The sequence below is a fragment of the Hyla sarda genome, chromosome 6 (genome assembly GCF_029499605.1).
Source record: "Hyla sarda isolate aHylSar1 chromosome 6, aHylSar1.hap1, whole genome shotgun sequence".
Taxonomy (NCBI): domain Eukaryota; kingdom Metazoa; phylum Chordata; class Amphibia; order Anura; family Hylidae; genus Hyla; species Hyla sarda.
The window spans coordinates 262306535-262334184 of NC_079194.1; the positions used below are offsets into that span (position 1 = coordinate 262306535).

A 27650-nucleotide genomic window follows, 5' to 3' on the forward strand; every position below is an offset into this window, starting at 1 on the left:
TGCGGTTTCCTGGCCGCAGGCAAAAACGCGGTCGACCACGTTTTTGCCTGCGGTTGGGAAACCGCATACGGCCGAAAACGAAGCCGACCGGAGGCTGTGGTTCACTCCGCAGTGAGTGCGTGCGCCGTGATTAAGCCCCGCCCCCTCCTCCCAGCCGTATACGGGAACCGTGTTTAACAAAACGTGGTGTGAACCCAGCCTTATTCAGTATGACATGCAGATTAGAGGCGTCACTATTAGAATTACTGTCGCAGAGCAGAGCCTGGAGGCGGCATAAGTATGAGGAGACCATATAGTGGCTGAATGACACAGTGTGGAGGTGGCGGCAGCATGAAGAGACCATAGGGGCCTCACAATTGAAAAGATTAAAGATATTTTTTAGCATTTAAATTGAAGATTTCAAATAGATGAACCTAAAAAGTTAAATTTAATGTTCCAGCAGCATGAGGAGATGGGAGGAGATGAGCACATGGCAGTACAGTGACACAGCCTGGAGGTGGCGGAAGCATTAGGAGACAATATAGTGGCTGAATGACACAGCCTGTAGTTGGTGGCAGCATGAGGAGACCATATAGTGGCTGAATGACACAGACTGGAGTTGGCAGCAGCATGAGGACACCATTTAGTGGCTTAATGACAGCGTGGAGGTGGCGGCAGCATGAGCAGACCATATAGTGGCTGAATGACACAGACTGGAGTTGGCAGCAGCATGAGGACACCATTTAGTGGCTGAATGACACAGCGTGGAGGTGGTGGCAGCATGAGGAGACCATATAGTGGCTGAATGACCCAGCCTGGAAGTGGCAAAAGCCTGACAAGACCATAGGGCCTCACAATTGAAAAGATTAAAGATACTTTTTAACATTTAAATTGAAGATTTCAAATAGATGAACCTAAAAAGTTTATTAATGTGCCAGCAGCATGAGGAAACCACATGGCGGTACAGTAACACAGCTTGGAGGTGGCGGAAGCATGAGGAAACCATATAGTGGGTGAATGACACAGTCTGTAGTTGGCTGCAGCATGAGGAGACCATATAGTGGCTGAATGACACAGCCTGGAATTGGTGGTAGCAAGAGCAGACCATATCAGGACCACCATCCGGAATTTCGGGGCCCTATAAACAATAGTCCGAAAGGTCTAGGTCTGGTCAGAAAACTGGATACACGGCAAAAATGAGCCGACCGGAGTCACTATATGATTCCAGTTGGCTCATTCAAATGAATTAGATATGGGCCCAGCCTTAGTGTGAAGGGCGGTGGCAGGGAGAGGGCACAGCTTCCATACTCAATGACAAGTAAAGGGAGGACAAGCAGTCCATCACTTCTGGGACTTCAGGAGACTTGGAAAGCTGGGTGACATTACACAGTGCAGGGCTCATATTACTTTCCTAGCTTTGTGCACTGCCTGTCACCCAGATTTCCTAGCCTCCTGAAGAGAATATATGTCTTGTGAAGCAACTATATTGAAGAAATTAATTATAGTATTCTGCTATTCAGGAGTCTTATAAAGCTGGGGAAGTACTGTAAGTCTGCCTTTAATGGCAGAGTACTATTATGACATTTGTTGTTATTTCCCTCCATGTCATCTCTCTAATATGGCTGTTTTACCAGACACATATTCCTTTCAGGAGAGTGGGAAAGCTGGGTGACAGGCAGTAAACACAGCTTTCCCCATATACCCAAGTAGTGCCCCACAATGCACAGATACAAACACATGCACATTACATACATAATGCTTAATGCATTATATACACACACATGATTAGGCTCAAGATACACATATACACATACACACACGTGCACACACACACCTCCTTTTTAGGCAGAATTGAGCAGCTCCAGGGGGGTCAACATCTTGTGACTTTTAGTTTCAGTTTCACTTTAGTTCCAGGCTTCAGACTATGCACCTTGCAGCCCCCTCCTCCTCCTATTCCCCGACTGCTGAGGTGTATACAGCAAGAGGCCTGTGTGGGGGAGGGGCCCAGGAGAGAGGAGAGAGGCCCGGGTACAGGCAGGGCATGGGGGAGGGGAGAGGATGGTCTCCTGTGATTTTAGCTCAGTAAAAAGAGCCCTGTTGCTCTTCAAGGAGCTTGTTCTTTTTACTGACATGCAGTGTGGAGTGCGAGAGGAGGGTGAAAGCGTCGGCAGCTGTGGGTCCCTGTACACAGTGCTTCTGGTTCGGGGCCCTGGCGGCAGTACTGCCTGTACTGCCCTGATGGCGGCCCTGGACCATATAGTGGCTGAATTACACAGCGTGCAGTTGGCAGCAACATAAGGAGACCATATAGTGGCTTAATGACACAGCCTGGAGTTGGCGACAGCATGATGAGACCATATAATGGCTGAATGACACAGCCTGGAGGTGGCAGAAGCATGAAGAGACCATATAGTTGCAGAATGAGACAGCCTGAAGGTGGTAGCAGCATGAGGAAAACATATGGTGGCAGTTTGAGACATCCTTGAGGTGGCATCAGCAGCATCAGGAGTCCTGAAAGTGACCCGGTGACATAGTGGGGCGGTGGGTGGCAATACCAGTACACGATGACGAAGGTGGGTGAAAAAAGGAAAACTTTGCATCAGATGTGTGGCATCACGTGGGTGACAGGATCAGAATAGTAGCTGAGGCAGGTAGGCAGAAGAAAACGGTCCTTTTGTAAAAGTATTGAGCATATGCACTACGTAAACTAGGGACTTGGGGGGAGGGAACCTACAGCAAAGAGGGGGAAGATAGTGTAGATAGAGAGGTGGGAATTATAAATGTACCTGGGGGTGGAGCGGAGGGAGGGGTTAGAATAGTTAATAGGAATAGGCTTCATGGGAAAATAAAACTTACACCCTTGAATCCCATTAACCCCAATAACATAAAGGATGGAAATGTAAAGTGTATGTTCACAAATGCCAGAAGCCTAGCAAATAAAATGGGGGAGCTTGAGGCCTTGATACTGGAGGAACATATTGATATAGTTGGGGTCACTGAGATATGGCTGGACTCATCGCATGACTGGGCTGTCAATCTGCAGGGGTTTACATTGTTTCGCAAGGATAGAATGAACAGAAAAGGTGGTGGAGTCTGTCTGTATGTAAGAAGTGGTATGAAAGTCAGTGTGAACGATGCCATAGTGTGTGATGATTCTGAGGAGGTGGAATCACTGTGGGTAGAATTACAAAAGGAGGGAAATACTGAAAAAATAATATTTGGGGTAATCTACAGACCCCCTAATATCACTGAAGAGATAGAAGGTCGGCTGCATAAACAAATAGAGAGGGCCGCCCGGGCAGGTACAGTGGTAATAATGGGAGATTTTAACTATCCAGATATAGATTGGGGTCCGGGGTTGGCTAAAACTACAAAGGGGCGTCAATTCCTAAATTTATTGCAGGATAATTTTATGGGCCAGTTTGTGGAGGACCCAACAAGAAGTGATGCCTTGTTGGATCTGATCATTTCCAACAACGCAGAGCTGGTTGGTAATGTAACTGTGCGGGAAAACCTTGGTAATAGCGACCACAATATACCGTATATACTCGAGTATAAGCCGAGTTTTTCAGCACGATTTTTCGTGCTGAAAACACCCCCCTCGGCTTATACTCGAGTGAACTCCCCCACCCGCAGTGGTCTTCAACCTGCGGACCTCCAGAGGTTTCAAAACTACAACTCCCAGCAAGCCCGGGCAGCCATCGGCTGTCCGGGCTTGCTGGGAGTTGTAGTTTTGAAACCTCCGGAGGTCCGCAGGTTGAAGACCACTGCGGCCTTCAACATCATCCAGCCCCCTCTCACCCCCTTTAGTTCTGTACAGTACTCACCTCCGCTCGGCGCTGGTCCGGTCCTGCAGGACTGTCCGGTGAGGAGGTGGTCCGGTGGGATAGTGTTCCGGGCTGCTATCTTCACCGGGGAGGCCTCTTCTAAGCGCTTCGGGCCCGGCCTCAGAATAGTCACGTTGCCGTGACAACGACGCAGAGGTGCGTCATTTGCGTCATTGTCAAGGCAACGCCTCTATTCCGGAAGCGCGGAGAAGAGGCGCCCCCGGTGAAGATAGCAGCCCGGACCACCTCCCCACCGGACCACCTCCTCACCGGACAGCCCTGCAGGACCGGACCAGCGCCGAGCGGAGGTGAGTACTCAGAACTAAAGGGGGTGAGAGGGGGCTGGATGATGTTGAAGGCCGCAGTGGTCTTCAACCTGCGGACCTCCGGAGGTTTCAAAACTACAACTCCCAGCAAGCCCGGACAGCCGATGGCTGCCCGGGCTTGCTGGGAGTTGTAGTTTTGAAACCTCTGGAGGTCCGCAGGTTGAAGACCACTGAGGGCGAATGATGAGAAGAGGATGATGAAGGGGGGGTGTGGGGATGATGAAGGGGGGTGGGGATGATTACAAGGGGATGATGAAGGGGGGATGTGTGGGATGATAAGGGGATGATGAAGGGGGGATGTGCGGGATGATAAGGGGATGATGAAGGGGGGATGTGTGGGATGATAAGGGGATGATGAAGGGGGGGATGTGTGGGATGATAAGGGGATGATGAAGGGGGGATGTGTGGGATGATGACAAGGGGATGATGAAGGGGGATGTGTGGGATGATAAGGGGATGATGAAGGGGGGATGTGTGGGATGATGACAAGGGGATGATGATGAGGATGTTAATGACGGGTCTGGATGATGACAGGGGGGGATGAGGTATTTCCCACCCTAGGCTTATACTCGAGTCAATAACTTTTCCTGGGATTTTGGGTTGAAATTAGGGGTCTCGGCTTATACTCGGGTCGGCTTATACTCGAGTATATACGGTAGTTACTTTTGACTTAAAATGTAGAAAACAAAGACAGGCGGGGAAGGCAAAAACATATAACTTTAAAAAGGCAAACTTCCCTGGGCTGAGGGCTGCACTACAGGACATAGACTGGGGGGAGGTGTTCTCAAATACTGATACAGAAGGTAAATGGGACATCTTTAAATCTACTCTAAATAACTATACAGCTAAATATATACCAAAGGGGAACAAATATAAACGATTAAAACTAAATCCTACATGGCTGACAAATGATGTTAAAAGAGCAATAAACAACAAAAAAATAGCCTTCAAAAAATACAAATCTGATGGGTCATCGATAACATTTAAACAGTACAAAGAGCTTAATAAAATCTGTAAAAATGTAATAAAAACAGCAAAAATTCAAAACGAGAGACAGGTGGCCAAAGAAAGCAAAACTAATCCTAAATATTTTTTTAGATATACAAATGCAAAAAAAAACAAGGACAGAGCATGTAGGACCCCTTAATAATGATAATGGGGAGGTTGTCACAGGCGATCAAGAGAAAGCGGAGCTACTGAATGGGTTCTTTAGTTCTGTATACACTATGGAAAAAGGAGCTGACATTGGACAGGTCAGTGCTGGTAACACATCATGTAATGTACTGAACTGGCTTAATGTAGAGATGGTACAAGGTAAGTTAAGTGAAATAAATGTAAGCAAATCTCCAGGGCCAGATGGATTGCACCCAAGAGTTCTTAGAGAGGTAAGTTCAGTAATATCTGTACCCCTGTTCATGATATTTAGAGATTCTCTGGTGTCTGGTATTGTGCCAAGGGACTGGCGCAAGGCGAATGTGGTGCCAATCTTCAAAAAGGGCTCTAGGTCTTCCCCAGGAAACTATAGACCGGTAAATTTAACGTGCATTGTGGGTAAATAGTTTGAAGGACTTATAAGGGATTACATACAGGAATACATAGGGGATAATTGTATTATAAGTGATAGCCAGCATGGGTTTACTAAGGATAGAAGTTGTCAAACCAATCTAATTTGCTTTTATGAAGAGGTGAGTAGAAGCCTTGACAGAGGAATGGCTGTGGATATAGTGTTTATGGATTTTGCTAAAGCATTTGATACTGTCCCTCATAGACGTCTGACAGGTAAGTTAAGGTCTTTGGGTTTGGAAATTTTAGTTTGTAACTGGATTGAACACTGGCTCATGGATCGTACCCAGAGAGTGGTGGTCAATGATTCGTACTCTGATTGGTCCCCGGTTATTAGTGGTGTACCCCAAGGTTCAGTACTGGGCCCGCTGTTGTTTAATTTATTTATCAATGATATAGAGGATGGTATTAACAGCTCTGTTTCTATCTTTGCAGATGACACCAAGCTTTGTAGCACGGTACAGTCTATAGAGGATGTGCATAAGTTACAAGATGACTTGGATAGACTAAGTGTCTGGGCATCCACTTGGCAAATGAGGTTCAATGTGGATAAATGTAAAGTTATGCATCTGGGTACTAATAACCTGCATGCATCGTATGTCTTAGGGGGGATTAAACTGGCAGAGTCACTGGTAGAGAAGGATCTGGGTGTACTTGTAGATCACAGACTACAGAATAGCATGCAATGTCAGGCTGCTGCTTCCAAAGCCGGCAGGATATTGTCATGTATCAAAAGAGGCATGGACTCAAGGGACAGGGACATAATACTCCCCCTTTATAAAGCATTGGTACGGCCTCACCTGGAATATGCTGTTCAGTTTTGGGCACCTGTCCATAAAAGGGACACTGCGGAGTTGGAAAGGGTGCAGAGACGCGCGACTAAACTAATATGGGGCATGGATCATCTTAGCTATGAGGAGCGATTAAAGGAGTTACAATTGTTTAGTCTTGAGAAGAGACGTTTAAGGGGGGATATGATAAACGTATATAAGTATATTAATGGCCCATACAAAAAATATGGAGAAAAACTGTTCCAGGTTAAACCCCCCCCAAAGGACGAGGGGGCACTCCCTCCATCTGGAGAAGAAAAAGTTTAGTCTCAAGGGGCGACACGCCTTCTTTACCATGAGGACTGTGAATTTATGGAACGGTCTACCTCAGGAACTGGTCACAGCAGGAACAATTAACAGCTTTAAAACAGGATTAGATACATTCCTGGAACAAAATAACATTAATGCTTATGAAGAAATATAAAATCCCATCCCTTCCCCAATATCGCGCCACACCCTTACCCCTTAATTCCCTGGTTGAACTTGATGGACATATGTCTTTTTTCGACCGTACTAACTATGTAACTATGTAAAAGTAACTTTTAATAATATTCTTAGGATAAAATATATGTACCCAAATTTTTTTTTAAATCAAACAAAAGGAATGATGTGCAAAAACACCATGTGCCACCTACACCACCAAGTATTGATGTAATGCAAAGACCTCTAAAAGGTGGAAGGGACCAACGTATGGTTCATTGTAACCGGTGGGGGTAAAAACTTCCCCTGTAAGGCCCTACTCTCTCATTATTAATTCCCTTCTTGGCAAGTGTTACTCGCCCTAAAAAGGGGTGTCCCCACACAGGAAACTCTCCCTATTTCCACCTAAAAATCTTGGAAATGGCAGTGTTTGTAGGTGGAAATAGGGAGAGGTTCCTGTGTGGGGCCGCCCTTTTTAGGGCGAGTAACGCTTGCCAAGGAGGGAATTAATAATGCGAGAGTTGGGCCTTACAGGGGAAGTTTTTATCCCCACTGGTTACAATGGACCATACATTGTTCCCTTGCACCTTTTAGAGGTCTTTTCATCACCTCAATACTTGTTGGTGTAGGTGGCACATGGTGTTTTTTTGCACACCTTTCCTTTTGTTAGCTTTTCTTAGGATAAAATATATGTACCCAAAAATTTTTTGAAATCAAAGTTTTAGCTAATGCATATCCTCAATACTTACTTGTGGTCTGATGCGGAGGAATGTCTGTAACTGGGGAGCAGCACCTTAACCCCTTAAGGACCGGAGGTTTTTCCGTTTTTGCATTTTCGTTTTTTGCTCCTTGCCTTTAAAAAATCATAACTCTTTCAAATTTACACCTAAAAATCCATATGATGGCTCATTTTTTGCGCCACCAATTCTACTTTGTAATGACGTCAGTCATTTTGCCCAAAAATCTATGGTGAAGCGGGAAAAAAAATCATTGTGCGACAAAATTGAAAAAAAAAAACGCTGTTTTGTAACTTTTGGGGGCTTCCGTTTCTACGTAGTACATTTTTCGGTAAAAATGACACCTGATATGTATTCTGTAGGTCCATACGATTAAAATGATACCCTACTTATATAGGTTTGATTTTGTCGGACTTCTGGAAAAAATCATAACTACATGCAGGAAAATTAATACGTTTAAAATTGTCATCTTCTGACCCCTATAACTTTTTTATTTTTCCGTGTATGGGGCGGTATGAGGGCTCATTTTTTGCGCCGTGATCTGAAGTTTTTAACGGTACCATTTTTGCATTGATAGGACTTATTGATCACTTTTTATTCATTTTTAAATGATATAAAAAGTGACCAAAAATGCACTATTTTGGACTTTGGAATTTTTTTGCGCGCACGCCATTGACCGAGCGGTTTAATTAATGATATATTTTTATAATTCGGACATTTCCGCACGCGGTGATACCACATATGTTTATTTTTATTTTTATTTACACTGTGTTTTTTTTTTTATTGGAAAAGGGGGGTGATTCAAACTTTTAATAGGGGAGGAGTTAAATGATCTTTATTCACTTTTTTTTTTCACTTTTTTTTTGCAGTGTTATAGGTCCCATAGGGACCTATAACACTGCACACACTGATCTTCTATGTTGATCACTGGTTTCTCATAAGAAACCAGTGATCAACGATTCTGCCGGATGACTGCTCAGGCCTGGATCTCAGGCACTGAGCAGTCATTCGGCGATCGGACAGCGAGGAGGCAGGTAGGGGCCCTCCCGCTGTCCTGTCAGCTGTTCGGGATGCCGCGATTTCACCGCGGCTATCCCGAACAGCCCACTGAGCTAGCCGGGATGCTTTCGGTTTCACTTTAGACGCGGCGTTCAACTTTGAACGCCGCGTCTAAAGGGTTAATAGCGCGCGGCACAGCGATCAATGCCGCGCGCTATTAGCCACGGGTCCCGGCCGTTGTTAGAGGCCGGGCCCGACCCGCTATGACGCGGGGCCACGCCGTGGCCCCGCGTTATAGATCGGGAGTGGACACATGACGTTCCAGTACGTCATGTGTCCTTAAGGGGTTAAATATGGTTTGCACTATCCATATTTGTGAAGTGTTGGTATGGCACCATGATAAATCTGCTCTGATGCATCAGGAATTGGTGGCTGGAAATCCTGGCTGATCCATGCCTGATTCATCTTCACAAAGGTCAGTCTCTCTACATTTTTCGTGGACAGACGAGTTCTCCTTGGGGTTACTTTGGCCCCTGCCACACTTAACACCCACTCTGATAGCACACTACTGGCCTGACAGAACAGCTTTTCCAGGGCAAACTCTGCTAGTTGAGGACACAAATCAAGTTTTGCAGAGAAAGACTTCAACAGGGGTGCCGGCTTTGAGAGGCGCAGGTCACAGGACAATCAAGGTAAATAAAAGCAAGGGTAGTTTATACTCCCAGCATGCTGGGAGAATAAACTACCCTTGCTTTTACTTACCTTGATTGTCCTGTGACCTGCGCCTCTCAAAGCCGGCACCCCTGTTGAAGTCTTTCTCTGCATTACCTCCTGTTCTGCCGGCTTGGCTGCGGACACTTTATGCGCTCACCATTGTTGTGTATGGGGGTACACAACAACACCAGGTGAGCCTTCTTGTCAGTATATACTTCTCCACCTCACAGGTCTCCCATTTATTACACCATGGAGCACAGTATCTTTTGTCTTTTCTAGTTACAAATCAAGTTTGGCTGCCCAGAAGTCCAGCGGATCTTCAACGTGTGTTGGCATGGTCATGTCAAGGTATGCCACCACCTACTGGTTCAGGTACTGCTCCAGGTCTACCTGCTGCTGATGAGTTACTTCACTATACGGGTGAAGAAAGCTACTCATCAGCGACAGGTACTGCTCCTGCCACCCCACCCCTCCCCAGCAGCCATGGCAGTGGAAGGTGAGCGCAGAGGGCCCCCCGAATCAGACCTGCTAGAGGATGGAGGATGGTGCAGATACGCATTGGCCAACTTACTATATAGGATGTCTCTGTAGTTGGTCAGTTTGTCCTCCCTCTCAGTGGGTGTAAAAAGGCCCCCATTTTGTGCCAGTAGAGATGGTCCATTAAGGTGGAGACAATTCGGCAGTCACTACGCAAGCAAGTGAGCATGCATCGTGCTACTTGTGCAAATAACTTGGAGGGACTCCCTGCCTCCATCTCTACTGCATACTGCCACGGTGTGTCTGGGTCTTCTGTCTTGCCATCCTCATAACCCTCTGGTTTCTCCTGCTCCTCCTCTCCTGTCAGATGACTAGAAAAACTGCATATCTCACGAAACCTAAACTGTGCTCCACTGTGCCCCTTGCCCTGACCAGCCATCGTTTAAAACACATGTTGTAATAAATGAAGCAGTGGAAAGACGTTGTTCATCCCATAATCCTGGCGACTGACTAATAAGGTGGCTTCCTCAAAGGGCCTGAGCAAATGGCAGTTGTCACGTATGAGCTGCCACTGGTTAACATTGAAGTTACACAGGGGAGTCCCCCAATCCGCTTGGATCATCAAGAAATTGGTGATGGCTTTTTTCTGTTCGTACAGTCAGTTCAACATATGGAGGGTGGAATTACAATGTGGGAAAACGTCACAAATCAGACAATGTTGGGGGATACCGTTCTGACGCTGCAGCTCAAGAAGGCTGTGCTTTGCAGTGTACGAGTGGCTGAAGTGCATGCAAAGTTTTCTTCCCATTGTTAGGATGTCTTGCAGATGGGGGAAACACTTCAGTAATCGCTTGAGAACCAGACTGAACACGTGTGCCATGCAGGGCGCATGCCTCAGGCTTCTTTGTTGCAGCACAGACAAGATGTTCTTCCCGATGTCGGTCACCATGGTTCCCATTTCGAGTTTTCATGGGGTAAGCCATGATTAGATTTCTTGATTTATGACTTTTAGCAGTTCCTCCCCTGTGTGACTCTTTTCGCCAAGGCAAACCATGTGAAGAACAGCGTGACGCCGCCGTGCCCTCGCACATGATATGCCGGAGGGGCATTGAGACTTGTCCGTGCAGTGGAGGCTGAGTCCACCAATTGAAAGGGGAGGGACTGCAGCACCAGCAACTTGGACAGGCGCACATTCAGCTTCTGCGCCGTTGGAAGAGTGGGTGCATACTGTTGTCTCTTGGACATGGCTTCACCGATGGATTGCTGGTGAAATGACTGACTCGAAGTAGGAGGAGCAGGAGCATCTGGAGTGACAGAACATGGGTATGACACACAGCTCCCTTCGGCTGAGGTGGTGGAGCCTTGGCTGGCTGAAACAGGGAGCGGCGTGTCACTGGGTGATGCAGCAGGCTGGGCCACCACATTGGAGCCACAGTTCTCCCAGGCCGCTTTATGGTGATGCTGCATATGTTGATGCAGGGCAGTGGTGCCAACATTGGGACCCTGTCCACGCTTCACCTTCTGCTGACACATCTTGCCTGTGACCAGGTTAACATCCTCCGGATTCTTGATGAAAAACTGCCACAACGCTGAGTAGTTGATTTTCCCACCAAAAGTCTGCACTGATTGACTGTTACTGTGGCCGACTCCAGGAATCCCTGTTCCCCTACCTCCTGGGAAGGTAGGCTGCTGCTAAGCAGGTGGTCTACTCCAGGCACGTTTGGCTCCAGACTTCCCACTTCTGCCAGCAAGCTGACTGTCAACCATGCTACCACCTTGCTGGCACAGCTGCTGACTCACGGGCAACCTGCAACCCTCTTCTCCTGATGATGCACCCGGCTCCCAAATGCGAACGGCTTCATCATCATAGAGTTGTGTCTGCACGTCACTGATGTCCTCCTCAGGTTCCCCAACAGTGTCTGCTTCATGAGCCTAAACACTCGCAACACCAGCTCCCACTCCACTCTCCTCATCACTACTTGCCCGCCTAGCTGAGGAAGCAGCGGATGTCTCCGCCACTTCTTGGTTGGGCAGTAGCTGCTTACTATCCTCTAGTAGATCGTCCTCATTAAATAGTGGAGCTGGACCCACAGCATAAGATACTTCTGTGGGGGAGGGAACAGCATAGGACAGTGGCAATGGGAGGACAGGGAATGCCATCTGATAGTTCTGTCTGAGGAACCCACCGACTGTTGACTGGGTGTGTCAGATGTCACTTGTGATGAAGTGGATGACCGTGTTAACCAATCGATGACGGCAGATGGGTTGCTGGTCGAGACACGACCGCTATCTGATACCGGGAGCTCGGGCCTGTTGCTGCAACTCCTGCTGCCACTCGCCCCTAGTCTTCTTCGACCTCTGCCGAATGAAATTAGGCCTCTGTGCACGACCTGGCACTTCTCTGCCTGATATACTTAGTGCGTATATGAGGGGATTACAATATGCTCCACTACGCTTAAAACAGTATTTGTCTACAACACCAGCAGGTGTGTAGTTTTGGCAGGCCTTTCACAGTATCTAGGCCCTTAAGACTTTAACCCCTTAAGGACGCAGGACGTAAATATACGTCCTGGTGCGGTGGTACACACCAGGACGTACATTTACGTAAAGGAGCTGTTGTCTCCTTTTTGGAAATACTGCTGTACGAGGCGCTTTTAATTTTTATGGGGGGGGGGGGGGGGACTGACAGTGCATGCTGGGAGTTGTAGTATTGTTACAGCTGGAAGCACACTGGTGGTGAAGCACTGAGTTTGTCTGTTACCTAGCTCAGTGTTTTCTCGCCAGTGTGCCTCCAGCTGTGGCAAAACTACAACTCCCAGCATGCACGGTCTGTCAGCCCCCCCCCCCCCCTATAAAAATGAAAAGCGCCTCGCACAGCAGTATTTCCAAAAAGGAGCCGCCAGCTGTTGAAAAACAACAACTCACAGCATTGCCGGACAGCCATTAACTGTCCAGGTATGCTAGGAGTTTTGCAACAGCTGGAGGCACCCTGTTTGGCAATCACTTCTGTAGGATATTTGTGGTGGCAGAGACAATTGTAACGCTTGCATATGGGTCCGCCCCTGTGCAAATCCCTAATTTAGGCCTCAAATGCGCATGGTGCTCTTTCACTTCTGAGCCCTGTCGTATTTCAAGGCAAAAGTTTAGGGCCACATATGGGGTATTTCCGTACTCGAGAGAAATTGCGTTACAAATTTTGGGGGACTTTTTCTACTTTTACCCCTTATGAAATAGAAAAGTTGGGGTCTACACCAGTATGTTACATGCTGGTGTTGCACTCAGACGGATCCCTCCAAGGAACAGCCCAGGATAAAAGCGGCGCACAAGACTTCAAAGGTAAAATGGTTTATTTACCCGGCATGCAACGCGTTTCGCTGGACAACCAGCTTCGTCAGGCATGTTAGGGGTAGAGACACATGCGGTATTTATACATAATATTTAACCCATACATTGCTGATGTAAAAGCAATGTGCAGGAACACATAAAAAAACACATAAAAAATGGTAAATTAATAATTAAAAATACCACAAACACATACTAAACCAAATAAATATAAAAAATATATAGAAAATATATAATAAAATATGAAAGACAAAGATAATATATATATATATATATATATATATATATATATATATATATATATATATATATATAATAATGGAAAGCTGGTCATGCTACCCAGCGTTCTCAATCATCTCATTTAAACCACCAGGAAAAAGGGAACCAAGTGAAAAAAGTCCAATATGATTCTCTATTAATTAACCTTTGGAAACGATTAGTAGATGGTATAACTTCAATAATTTGTAATTTTATACAATCAAAATTACCTGCATGGATCTGACAGATATGTCTTGAGACACTGTGGACCGGTGTTTATTCATGCGGGACCGCACCGTCTGAGCGGTGCGGCCCACATACTGCAAACCGCAAATACAAGATAAAAGATGTATCGCATAGCTGCTTTCGCAGCCATGCGCAGGTTTTCTTTGAAGTATTACAGATAAAGTTATCACCTTTCTCTATCATGGTGCAACATTTACATCTCATTTTCCCACATGGAATAATGCCATTATCTTGCGCTACAGAATTAGATATAACAGATTATTCTTCAAACCATCACTAGGGGCCACCAGATTCCACAGATTTTGTGATCTGCGGAATGTGACGCCCGGGTGTTCTGACAAAATATCTTTAAGAATCGGATCACCTTTTAATATATACCAATATTTATTGAATATTGTTTTTATCTTAGGTGCTGCACAGTTAAAATTAGTGACAAAATTATAACTGTAATTCTTATTTAGTTTTTTATTATTTTTACATTCATCTATTGTAAGGTTTGCAGTTTCCTTCTCAATGTTATTAGCAGCAGTTTTTGTGGTTATCAAATTCTCCTGTCGTTGCACCTTAGCCCGATTGAAAGCTTTATTTAAAATGGATATAGGGTAATTTTTCTCTCTAAAGCGGCTCTGTAGAATACGGGATTGCTCTAAAAAATCAATATTAGAGGTACAATTTTTCCTGACACGCAAGTATTGCCCATAGGGCACATTGCGAATCCACTGAGGATAATGGGAGCTATTGAAGCCCAACAGGCTATTTATGTCCACTGGTTTAAAAAATGTTTTAGTTTTTATGCGGCCGTCGGAATCCTTTCTGAGTTGGAGATCAAGAAAATCAATAGAGGAGGGAGAACAGTGTAAAGTAAATTTTAAACCCCAAGTGTTCAAATTAAGGGTGTCCACAAACTCTTGTGCTTGGAGAAAAGAACCTGTCCAAATAATGAACAGGTCATTAATATATCGCCTGTAGAAGGCGACATATTGATTAAAAGCAGGGGACTGTGCGATGTGAGAGGACTCGAAACGCCCCATAACCAAATTGGCATAACTGGGGGCGAATCGAGTCCCCATCGCACAGCCCCTGCATTGTCTGTAGATAATCTCATTGAAGCTAAAAATATTATGTTCTAAAATAAAAAAAAATAGATTCAATAATAAAAAGTGCTTGAGTAGGTGAAAATTTGCATCTTAAAGAAGAACCTCTTTAATGGCCGCTAGACCTATAGAAGTAGCTATATTGGAATGAAGTGCACAAACATCAAGTGTCAAAAACAAAAAATCAGCAGGAAAACTAGTGTTACTAACTTCCCTAATTAACTGAGTAGAATCTTTAAGGTAGGATGGAAGGGAAAGAACAAAAGGTTGTAGAAACAAATCTATATAATGTGATAAATTGCAAGTGAGAGAACCCACACCAGAAATAATAGGGCAACCTGGGGGACAAAATAAGGATTTGTGCAACTTAGGTAGATAGTAGAAAATAGGTAAAGAATCATTTTTAACTGATAAAAAATCACATTCTTTTTTATTTAACAGATTATTATCAGTAGCAATTTTTATTAACTCTTTATACTCCACAAAATACATAGAAGAAGGATCACTAACCAAAACTTCATAACACTCCTTATCGGAGAGGATTCTGAGGGCCTCATTAATATACGCAGTTCTATCCAAAACTGCAACTCCGCCCCCTTATCAGCGGGGCGGATAATTATAGATGAATTATCCTGTAAACTTTTAACAGCCTGTCGTTCATCAGCACTTAGGTTATCTTGTATTTTCCCAAAGGTATGGCTATCTCGCAAAGAGCAAAGTTCCTTTGAAACAATTTGGTAGAAAGACTCAACATAAGGGCCTTTATTATGAATAGGGTAAAATGATGAAGGAGGGGCTACTTTTACATGTTTCATTTCAGTATTACCTGGAGTATCTAGAATTGGTAGATCTCTTATATTGGATTGCCCTGAATATGGATCCACTACCAAAGCGTTACGTTTGTTCAAAAGAGAGAAATGTCTACTAAGTGTAAGTTTACGTATAAACCGATTCAAATCTAGAAATAATTAAAAATTATTTGGTAACGAAACTGGACAAAAAGATAACCCTTTTGATAATAAATCACTTTCATTTAGGGCCAAAACATAAGAGGATAAATAAAAAAAATTTATTTTACCATCACTATCTCTAACTATATTGTCGGGAATATTTGGTTCTGAATTTATTATAGCAGGTTTTTGTTCTTCTTGGAATCTGGACTGGGACCTTTTTGATCTATTTTTCCTGCCTCCCCTGCAACCTCGGTATCGAATTTTCTTTTTATTGACTTTGTTGCAATCGGTTGAAAATATTGAGTGATGCGATTGGTGGTTACACACTCCTCCATGTGTTGAAGTGTGACAGTGCTGGCAATTATAGGACGGGAGCCTAAAAAAAGACTAGAGTCAGAAATGGTATCTGTCGGGCTATGGAGCAAGGTAGAAGAAGAAATACCATGTACCGTAAGTACAGAACTATTAGGACTAATATCCTCCAACGTTGATTCATCACCACCGGATCCATCAATAGGTGGATCCGGTGTGTGGATCAAATTCACATGTTGCGGTAGTGTCTGGACCAGATTTCCATATTGCAAGGTATTTAGAACCTGGTTTACATGTTGCGGTAAGGGAGTAGCATGTTGTGCCACTTTCACAGGTTGGTTAGTATTAATTAAACTAACAGGGATCCCAACACATGCTGGTGTTGTCCCATACTTTAAATTTTTCACAAGAGGTAAAAGGAAAAAACGACCCCCAAAATTTGTAACGCAATTTTCTCCTGAGTAACAAAATACCAAATATGTGGGTGTAAAGTGATCTGCGGATGCACAACAGGGCTCATGTACCATGTACATTTGAGGCATAAATTGATGATTTGAATAGAGGTGGCTGATGCAATGGTTAAGACATAAACGCAAAAAAAAAAAAAAAAAACACCGACATGTGACCCCATTTTGGAAACTACACCCCTCACAGAATGTAACAAGGGGTATAGTGAGCCTTTACACCCCACAGGTGTTTGACAAATTTTCATTAAAGTTGGACATGAAAATGAAAAATTAGATTTTTTTCACAAAAATGCTGGTGTTACCCCAAATGTTTTATTTTCACAAGGGGTAAAAGGAGAAAAAGCCCCCAAAATGTGTAACACCATTTCTTTGGAGTATATAAATACCCCATATTTGGACTTAAAGTGCTCTGTGGGCGCACTACATGGCTCAGAAGAGAAGGAGTGCCATTGGGCTTTTGGAGAGAGAATTTGGCTGAAATTTAAAGGACAACTGTAGTGCAAGACTTTTATATATTGCTGTGCCCGGGCTGCAAAAATAAACAAAATAAACTTTAACATACCTTCCTACATGCCCGCGTCGGTCTGGTACCGGCCTCACGGTCCAGTGGTGCGAACCTCATTCAACTTCCTGGGGACGGAGACGTCACAGAGCCATCGGCGTATCACCGGCCACAGCGATGTCCTGCCCCGGCCGGTGATAGGCTGAGCGCACTGTCACGTAAGAAGCCGGCCAGAGCTCCTTACATGACGGTGCGCTCAGCCTATCACCGGCCGGGGCGGGACATCGCTGTGGCCGGTGATACGCCGACGGCTCTGTGACGTCTCCGTCCCCAGGAAGTTGAATGAGGTTCGCACCACTGGACCGTGAGGCCAGTACCGGACCGTCGGGGGCACGTAGAAAGGTATGTTAAAGTTTATTTTGTTTATTTTTACAGCCCGGGCACAGGAATATATAAAAGTCTTGAACTACAGTTGTCCTTTAAGGAAATGTGCATATACAAAGCCCCCTGGTGCCAGAACAGTCCCCCCCCCCCAATGTGACCCCATTTTGGAAGTTACACCCCTCACGGAATTGTAATAAGGGGTACAGTGAGCATCTACGTCCCACAGGTGTTTGACAGATTTTTTGAAAAGTGGTCCATGAAAATGAAAAATTACATTTTTCATTTGCACAGCCCACTGTTCCAAAGATCTGTCAAACGCCAGTGGGGTTTAAATGCTCACTGTACCCCTTTTTACATTCCGTGAGGGGTGTAATTTCTGAAATAGGGTCACATGGGGGGGGGGGTCCACTGTTCTGGCACATGGCCCCCGACTTCCGTTCCAAACAAATTCTCTCTCCAAAAGCCCAATGGAGCTCCTTCTGTTCTGAGACCTGTAGTGTGCCAGCAGAGCACTTTATGTCCATATACGGGGTATTTCCTTACTCTGGAGAAATTGGGCTTCACATTTTGGGGTCCATTTTCTTCTATTACCCCGTGTGAAAATAAAAAAATGTAACACTATCATTTTAGTGTAAAAATCACATTTTTCATTTTCACGTCCAACTTCAACGCAAACCTGTCAAACACCTGTGAGGTGTTAAGGCTCACTATACCCCTTTTTACGTTCCTTGAGGGGTGTAGTTTCCCAAATAATGTGCCATGTGAGATTCTTTTTTGCTGTACTGACACCATGGGACCTTTCTAAATGCAACATGCCGCCCAAAAACCATTTCAGCAAAATTTGCCCTCCAAAATCCCACAGTTGTTCTTTCCCCCAAGTTGTGCGCTCGCAAAGCACTTTACGTCAACATATCAGGTATTTCCTTATTCGAGAGAAATTGGGATACAAATTATGAAAGGCTTTTTCTCCTTATAACCCTTGTAAAAATGAAAAAAAAAATTGGGCTACATGAACAGGTTAGTGTAAAAAAATTGAGATTTTGATTTTTCTCCACTTGAAACACCTAAAGGGTTAACAAACTTTCTGAATGTCATTTTGAATACTTTGGGGGTGTAGTTTCTATAATGGCATCATTTGTGGGGTATTTCTCACAGAAAGGCCCCTCAAATCCACTTCAAACTTAACTGGTCTCTGAAAAATTCAGATTTTAAATTTTTCGTGAACATTAAAAACATTTCTGCTATACTTTGAAGCCCTCTAATGTCTTCAAAAAGTAAAAATATGTCAAAATTATGATGCCAACATAAAGTAGACATATTGTATTTATGAATCAATATATGATTTATTTGTAATGCCCATTTTCCTTACAAGCAGAGAGTTTCAAAGTTCGGACAAAGCTAAATTTTCTGAATTTTCATGATATTTTTGGATTTTTTACCAAGAAAGGATGCAAGTAATGACGAAAATTTAACACTATGTTAAAGTAGAATATATTCAGAAAAAACTATCTTGGAATATGAATAAAAGGTAAAAGCATCCCAGAGTTATTAATGCTTAAAGTGACAGTGGTCAGAATTGCAAAAAAGGGCTGAGTCCTTAAGGTGAAAATGGGCTGATTCCCTAAGGGGTTAAAAACAGTATTTGTCTACAACACCAGCAGGTATATACTTTTGCATGGCCTTTCACAGTATGTAGGCCCTTAAGACTTTTACAGGAACAAAATGCTACACCACTTAGATGTAGGTATGTGGTATGCACTTATGAGGGGAGGACAATGCGCTCCAGTGCGCTTAAAACAGTATTTGTTTACAACACCAGCAGGTGTGTACTTTTGCCTGGTCTTTCACAGTATCTAGGCCCTTAAAGGGGTACTCCGCTGCACTGCTTCTGGAGCTCCGCTCCCCAGCATCCGGAAGTTTATTGTTCCGAACGATGTGCGGGCTTCCGTGTTCAGGGCCCCTTTCCATAGACTTTTGTTGAGGGGGCGGGCGTGATGTCACGAGGGGGCTGGTGTGACGTCATGAGGGGCGGCCCTGTACATAGAAGCCCGCACTCAGCGTTCGGAACAATAAACTTCCGGATGCTGGGGAGCGGAGCTCCGGAAGCAGGGCAGCGGAGTACCCCTTTAAGACTTTGACAGGAACAAAATGGTACACCACTTAGATGTAAGTACGTGGTATCCACCTATGAGGGGAGGACAATGTGCTCCAGTACGCTTATAACAGTATTTGTCTACAACACCATCAGGTGTGTACTTTTGGCTGGCCTTTCACAGTTTCTAGTCCCTTAAGACTTTAAGAGGAACAAAATGGTACACCACTTAGATGTATGCACAGGTTACACTTAATAGAGGACAATGCGCTTTTAGTGCTCTGCTCACCCTTACTGGCTGACTACTATTAGCTTTTCAGTTGTTGTACATACCAGTGCTGCAGCACACAGTCGCAGTGTACTACACCCAAACTTGTACTCTCTCTCTCAATCTCACTCCCTTCCCTATCAGTGCTTCTAGGCTCGATTTGGACTCGAGGTGAATCGCTGCTGTAAAAAAGCTTTTCTGTGCAGCACACTGCTCTCTGTCCCTCTTTCTCTGCAATAGAATGTTGATGTGACTGGGAGGTGAATCGCTGCTGTAAAAAAGCTTTTCTGTGCAACACACTACTCTCTTTCCCTCTTTCTCTGTAATGGTAACAGCAACCTCCAAACACTCCCAAGGGACTTCAATAGGCGCAGAAAGGATGAGGAGTTATAGATGTATAAGCGATAACATTTATTTGCAGAACAACGTGTTTCTGCAAATAAATGTTATCGCTTATACATCTATAACTCCTCATCCTTTCTGCGCCTATTGAAGTCCCTTGGGAGTGTTTGGAGGTTGCTGTTACCATTACACCTTTGTGGTGGCGGGACTGGCTGCATTTTGGAAACTCTCAACAGTGTTGTGCCTGTTACACTAGCACAACTTACCGGGTAAGCGCTTCTAGTAAACTACTGTGAAATTCCACTTGCCCGGTTAATGCACTATGGAGCGCTTCTCTTTCTTTTGTATTTGTCTTTCTCTGTAATAGAACGCTGATATGACTGCGAGGTGAATCACTACTGTAAAAATGCTTTTCGGTGCAACACACACTTCTCCCTTTCCCTCTCTTTCTGCAATAGAATGCTGATGTGACTGGAAGGTGAATCGCTGCTGTAAAAATGCTTTTCTGTGCAATACACACTGCTGTCTGTCCCTCTCTCTCTCTGTAATAGAACGCTGATGTGACTAACCGCAAGATAGCAGCCGATTATATAGGGTTGTGAGATCTCAGGGGTGACTGGCTGCTGATAGGCTGCATGCTGCATGTGATTCAGATTCATCCCGCTGACCCTTGTTCCTGCCTTCCCAGAATTCCTTGCCCCATGTCCTCACATGTGGATCCGCCATTTTAGATGCCCTGGAGCCTGGACCGCACTAAATGGAGTTTGATGAAGCGATTTGCACGATCGAATTGCGGCGATACTGTATTTGCATTCGTTGCGATTCAAATTTTTCCTGAAATTCGTAACGAATTCGGATTCATTAGGTTCGATTCGGTCATCCCTACTAGATACTATGCTCAGGTTTTACATAGATGGGTAAAATCAGCTGTCTCCTGCTATATTTCCTTCTCTAGCCTATACCACTCTGGTCAGTTAATATACTAACAGACTACTTGCACTTTATCTCATGTGATTTTCTGTCTGCACTGAGTCCCAAACTCAAGTCAAAATCTAATTTGCAAAGCACAAAAAATTGAATTTCAGAGCGCAAATCGATAACTGAGCTCTTTCTGAGACAAGTTTGAGTTAATGTATCTCCTTAGAACTACCCCAAGGGACAATTGGAGGAGGGAGGGAAGTGCAAATAATATGACACACTTACCTACACCTTCAGACAGGTGTACTGTATAACTGAATCTAGGGATTTACTGGCAGATTATGCATGGGGGTGATGCTTAAGAACTGTCTCCGACAGGATGATCGATAGTAATACCAATAAGCGATGTTTCAAATATAGGAACAGTGTTATAAACAAATAAGGGCCTTGGCAGGTACCATCAGGACAGATTGACTGTCTGGGCTGCCTTTATCATGCATATTATTTTTGTTTACTGATTAAGCAGAGCTGAATTTGTTATTTAGGCAACAGCCCTAGCTTAATCTTTGGTGTTTTATCAAGCAACCTTGTAAAGACAATGCATTACAATTTAGAAGTTAGATAATACAGGTTTACCTTCAGGCTCTCAAAATTGGCTAGATGTGATACCAGATGTGACTCTCGGATGCTACATATTCTGTGGAGAGCTTTGACGTATTGACAATAGGAGCTAATAAATGTTGCACAACTAGATTTTAGTGTACAGAATGGGGTCTGGATGCCATCCTAACCACAAATGCTGTTAGAGATCATATCACTAAAATGTTTTACAGTTTTATATAAGGAACTATTCTCAATCATATTTAGGGCATATCGGTATATATATATATATATATATATATATATATATATACACACATGAACTTACCAAGAAAATCCTTTCCACCTTCCCAATGCCTTTGCGGAGAGCGGAACCCAAATGGTCGCCCACTCCAGCCAACAGGATGCCAAAAAGAGGAATTCCAAAAAGTGCATAGAAAATACAGAAAAGCCGACCACCTTCTGTCTTAGGAGCATTGTTACCAAATCCTGTCGCATAAAGTGAGAAGGATAAAGTTTATTAAAAATGAATAATACCACATTTATGTTATTAGGAATATTCTACACTATACGTTCTCCTTGTACTGAACTTAAGATCCATTGATATCATAACACCTGCATGCCCTTTGTCTCTGCTTGTCTTCTTCTGCTGGACTCCTGCTTGTAACGTCATAGATTACACTTAGACAAAGTGGTGCCGATTAATGTGTTATGCCAGTATCCTGATGTAAATATATTGAATAAGGGTGGGTTCACTGTGTTTTTGTCTCTATATATGTTGTATACACTTGAAAATAAAAAAAACATATACGTTAGGAGATGATAAAAACAGATGCTGCTCTATGCCATACAACATAATACATTATAAAAAAAATGGATTGCAGAGTGTAGTTTTTTTTGCTGTTAGCAATAGCTTAGTCAACTACATGATGCCACATGATGTTGTGATGTCTGACTCAATAAATAAATTCTAATTGTTATCCTGGAACACTCTAATATTAAAGGTTATGGAAACTGGATAGAACATTGATCCAGGGGTTTATTCTGATTGCCATATTGGAGTCGGGAAGGGATTTTTCCAGTCATGAGGCAATTGGCATCAGCCTCATGAGGTTTTTTTTTTTTCCTTCCTCAGCTAAGTAGTGTTTTAGGTTGAACTTTATGGACATATAATCTATGTTACTATGCATCTGGAGTATGCTGTATTGGAGAGGTATACTGGCATAGCACGTGGCTCCATTATCAATAACTCTACCCACCAAAGTGCCCACATTGACTTCACAGATAGGAGCATTATCCTGTACTGGGGAGAAAAAGGTAGAACAAACTTAAACTAAGCAAGATAGAGATGGAACTACTACTAAATCAGCATCTATGTAGGGAGCTATCATTTTTTATATTCGTTATGCTGCAGTATACATAATCCTTAGCAATATAATATATTGACTATAAAACACTAACATTTACCAATAATATGCCCTGCAATTGAGGAATGGATAGTGGCACTCCAAGGCTACAGTAAAGCAAATGTGGTTTATTCACACATGAAGTCCAACTGATGGGTGAAACAACTTCACTGGAACCTTGGAGTGCCATTTTCCATTCTTCAGTTGCATGGGATTATCTGTGGACCTTAAGTGCCCACTGGTAACTACAAGTCCCAGCACTCTACCTCTTCCCCCTTCTTTATGTAGTACAATGCAGTAAATATGCTTTCTGTATAGCGAAGCTATTAAAACATTTTTCTGAAAAGCTACCAGTGGTTTTTATATGTCATAATGTTATAATGACTCAACTCTATGGGACTCCTTAGGATAACATGCAACTTATATCTGATTCATAGTAGTAACTAAATACAAGCCTGAATTAATATTTTATTTTAGGTTCTAACCCCTGCAACCATTTACAAACCATCATCCAGATCAGTGACTTACCCAGGAGATTCTGCATGGAATTGTGTTTAGGCACGTTATGCCTCATGCACACACCAGAGCTATATGAAAAAACATCAGTATTGTATAGAAGAGCAGTAGAATTCCAGGTTTGTAGGCACTGTTTTACAGCTGTGTGCCACTCAGATGTTACATATGTGTACATAAGGCCTTACATGGCTACTGCTTAACAATGATGACACTTGATGGTCCATGGAAATATACTGGTTTGGCCGATTATTATGGCTTAATATCCTGGAAAACTAAACTGCAGCTGCACAACATTTAGACCTAAGCTTTCAAGTGCTTGTCCCACCTTTCCCGCTTTAGCAGGCTTCTTCAGCCTGTTTGCATCAGCCAGAGGTGGTTTAGAAAGCTGAAAGCAGCCGAAGTGGGAAAGCTACTCACTTTAAGTAACTCCAATTGACTTTAATGTTAGTTGTTCAAACAGCGTTCCCATAACTCCCATTAAAGTCAATGGACGTTACGCAAATTGAGTAACCTCCCTGCATTGGCTGATTTCAGTTTTCCCAACCCCCTCCAACCGCTGCAACTAAGCCAAAGGAGCCAGAAAAAGTGGACGTAAAGAAATTGGACAACCCCTTGAAAGGAAAGCAAAATAAATAAATAAATGATTCAGATTTGTTTTTGAAAATATCTACTGAATCATTGGACTGTGCAAAGGGCATCTCATAGGAGATCTGTGTTCATACTGATCAGCACTTAAAGGGAACCAATCATCAGATTTTATCATATATAATTCTTGGGAACACATTATATATGGTAAGATCTGTATCCTCACCATCCCCAGGGGACATTTTTGCCCCCAGGGATGATGAGGAAACTTCACCATCCTTGGGGGTAAAAGCATCCTCTAGTGAGGATATAGATTTTACCATAAATAATGCGTTGCCAAGTTGTCACGATGCCGGCTGGCAGGTAGTGGATCCTCTGTGTCAGAGAGGGATTGGCGAGGACCGCGCTAGTGGACCGGTTCTAAGTCACTACTGGTTTTCACCAGAGCCCGCCGCAAAGCGGGATGGTCTTGCTGCGGCGGTAGTGACCAGGTCGTATCCACTAGCAACGGCTCACCTCTCTGACTGCTGATGACAGGCGCGGTACAAGGGAGTAGACAGAAGCAAGGTCGGACGTAGCAGAAGGTCGGGGGCAGGCGGCAAGGTTCGTAGTCAGGGTGGATAGCAGAAGTACTGGTACACAGGCTTTAGACACACAAAACGCTTTCACTAGGCACAAGGGCAACAAGATCCGGCAAGGGAGTGCAAGGGAGGAGCTCAGATAAAGCCAGGGAACAGGTGGGAGCCAATTAAGCTAATTGGGCCAGGCACCAATCATTGGTGCACTGGCCCTTTAAGTCTCAGGGAGCTGGCGCGCGCGCGCCCTAGAGAGCGGAGCCGCGCGCGCCAGCACACGACAGCAGGGGACGGGAACGGGTAAGTGACCTGGGATGCGATTCGCGAGCGGGCGCGTCCCGCTGTGCGAATCGCATCCCCAACGGCCATGACAGAGCAGCGCTCCCGGTCAGCGGGACTGACCGGGGAGCTGCAGGGAGAAAGACGCCGTGAGCGCTCCGGGGAGGAGCGGGGACCCGGAGCGCTAGGCGTAACAGTACCCCCCCCTTAGGTCTCCCCTTTTTTTTGTCCGGTGACTGCCTCCCCTGGGATGAGGACACCGGGAAGGAATGGATGGTTTCCTCAATGGCAGGCAGTACAGCAGGAGTAGGAATGGGGAGGGAGGGCAGAGGGTGAAGCTTGGCACGGGGCAGGGAGACACAAGGACGGGAGCCATGAAGGGACACAGAGGCTTGCCTGATGGGACTGGGAGGGGGGGAGAGGCACTTCCTGTGGCAGGCAGAGTCCTTAATGACCTTAGGGGGACCGGATACAGGAGGAACCACAGGGTCACGGCAGGGAGTACTGGGAACCGGTTTAAGGCAGTCCTTGGAACAAGAGGGACCCCAACTCTTGATCTCCCCAGTGGACCAGTCCAGGGTTGGGGAATGGTGTTGAAGCCAGGGTAGTCCAAGGAGAATTTCGGAAGTGCAATTGGGAAGGACCAAAAATACAATTTTCTCGTGATGAGGTCCGATGCACATTAGGAGGGGCTCCGTGCGGTAACGCACGGTGCAATCCAACCTGGCTCCGTTGACCGTGGAAATATGGAGTGGCTTGACAAGACGGGTCACCGGAATGCGGAACTTATTCACCAAGGACTCCCGAACAAAATTCCCAGAGGCACCAGAGTCCAGGCAGGCCACGGCTGAGAGGGAAGAGCTGGCTGAAGTAGAAATCCGGACAGGCACCGGGAGACGTGGAGAAGCCGACTTAGCATCAAGAGACGCCACACCCACGAGAGCTGGGTGCGAGCGTGCGTTTCCCAGACGTGGAGGACGGACAGGGCAATCCACCAAAAAGTGTTCGGTACTGGCACAGTACAGACAAAGATTCTCTTCCTTACGGCGATTCCTCTCTTCCAGGGTCAGGCGAGACCGATCCACTTGCATGGCTTCCTCGGCGGGAGGCCTAGGCGCAGATTGCAATGGAGACTGTGGGAGAGGTGTCCAGAGATCGAAGTCTTTTTCCTGGCGGAGCTCTTGATGCCTCTCAGAAAAACGCATGTCAATGCGAGTGGCTAGATGAATGAGTTCATGCAGGTTAGCAGGAGTTTCTCGTGCGGCCAGAACATCTTTAATGTTGCTGGATAGGCCTTTTTTAAAGGTCGCGCAGAGGGCCTCATTATTCCAGGATAGTTCAGAAGCAAGGGTACGGAATTGTATGGCGTACTCGCCAACGGAAGAATTACCCTGGACGAGGTTCAGCAGGGCAATCTCAGCAGAAGAGGCTCGGGCAGGTTCCTCAAAGACACTTCGAATTTCCGAGAAGAAGGAGTGTACAGAGGCGGTGACGGGGTCATTGCGGTCCCAGAGCGGTGTGGCCCATGACAGGGCTTTTCCAGAGAGAAGGCTGACTACGAAAGCCACCTTAGACCTTTCAGTGGGAAACTGGTCCGACATCATCTCCAAGTGCAGGGAACATTGCGAAAGAAAGCCACGGCAAAACTTAGAGTCCCCATTAAATTTGTCCGGCAAGGACAGGCGGAGGCTAGGAGTGGCCACTCGCTGCGGAGGAGGTGCAGGAGCTGGCGGAGGAGATGATTGCTGCTGAAGTTGCGACTGAAGTTGGTGCACAATGGTGGACATTTCCGACAGCTGGTGGGTTAGATGGGCGATCTGTCGGGATTGCTGGGCGATCACCGTGGTGATATCAGAGATATAAGGCAGAGGGACCTCAGCGGGATCCATGGCCGGATCTACTGTCACGATGCCGGCTGGCAGGTAGTGGATCCTCTGTGTCAGAGAGGGATTGGCGAGGACCGCGCTAGTGGACCGGTTCTAAGTCACTACTGGTTTTCACCAGAGCCCGCCGCAAAGCGGGATGGTCTTGCTGCGGCGGTAGTGACCAGGTCGTATCCACTAGCAACGGCTCACCTCTCTGACTGCTGATGACAGGCGCGGTACAAGGGAGTAGACAGAAGCAAGGTCGGACGTAGCAGAAGGTCGGGGGCAGGCGGCAAGGTTCGTAGTCAGGGTGGATAGCAGAAGTACTGGTACACAGGCTTTAGACACACAAAACGCTTTCACTAGGCACAAGGGCAACAAGATCCGGCAAGGGAGTGCAAGGGAGGAGCTCAGATAAAGCCAGGGAACAGGTGGGAGCCAATTAAGCTAATTGGGCCAGGCACCAATCATTGGTGCACTGGCCCTTTAAGTCTCAGGGAGCTGGCGCGCGCGCGCCCTAGAGAGCGGAGCCGCGCGCGCCAGCACACGACAGCAGGGGACGGGAACGGGTAAGTGACCTGGGATGCGATTCGCGAGCGGGCGCGTCCCGCTGTGCGAATCGCATCCCCAACGGCCATGACAGAGCAGCGCTCCCGGTCAGCGGGACTGACCGGGGAGCTGCAGGGAGAAAGACGCCGTGAGCGCTCCGGGGAGGAGCGGGGACCCGGAGCGCTAGGCGTAACACAAGTGTTATATATGGTAAAACCTGATGAT

At 45.3% G+C, this 27650-nt stretch overlaps 1 protein-coding gene across 3 annotated transcripts in view; it reads right to left on the minus strand.

Annotated features, from left to right (window-relative positions):
* Window positions 1-27650, minus strand: part of KCNK4 (potassium two pore domain channel subfamily K member 4) — a 98379-nt gene that overhangs the window by 44738 nt on the left and 25991 nt on the right. For all 3 annotated transcript variants that reach the window (XM_056527162.1, XM_056527160.1, XM_056527161.1), the window contains exon 4: window positions 21979-22139. In XM_056527162.1, the coding sequence (XP_056383137.1) occupies window positions 21979-22139 (161 nt within the window). The remainder of the gene's footprint in view (window positions 1-21978; window positions 22140-27650) is intronic.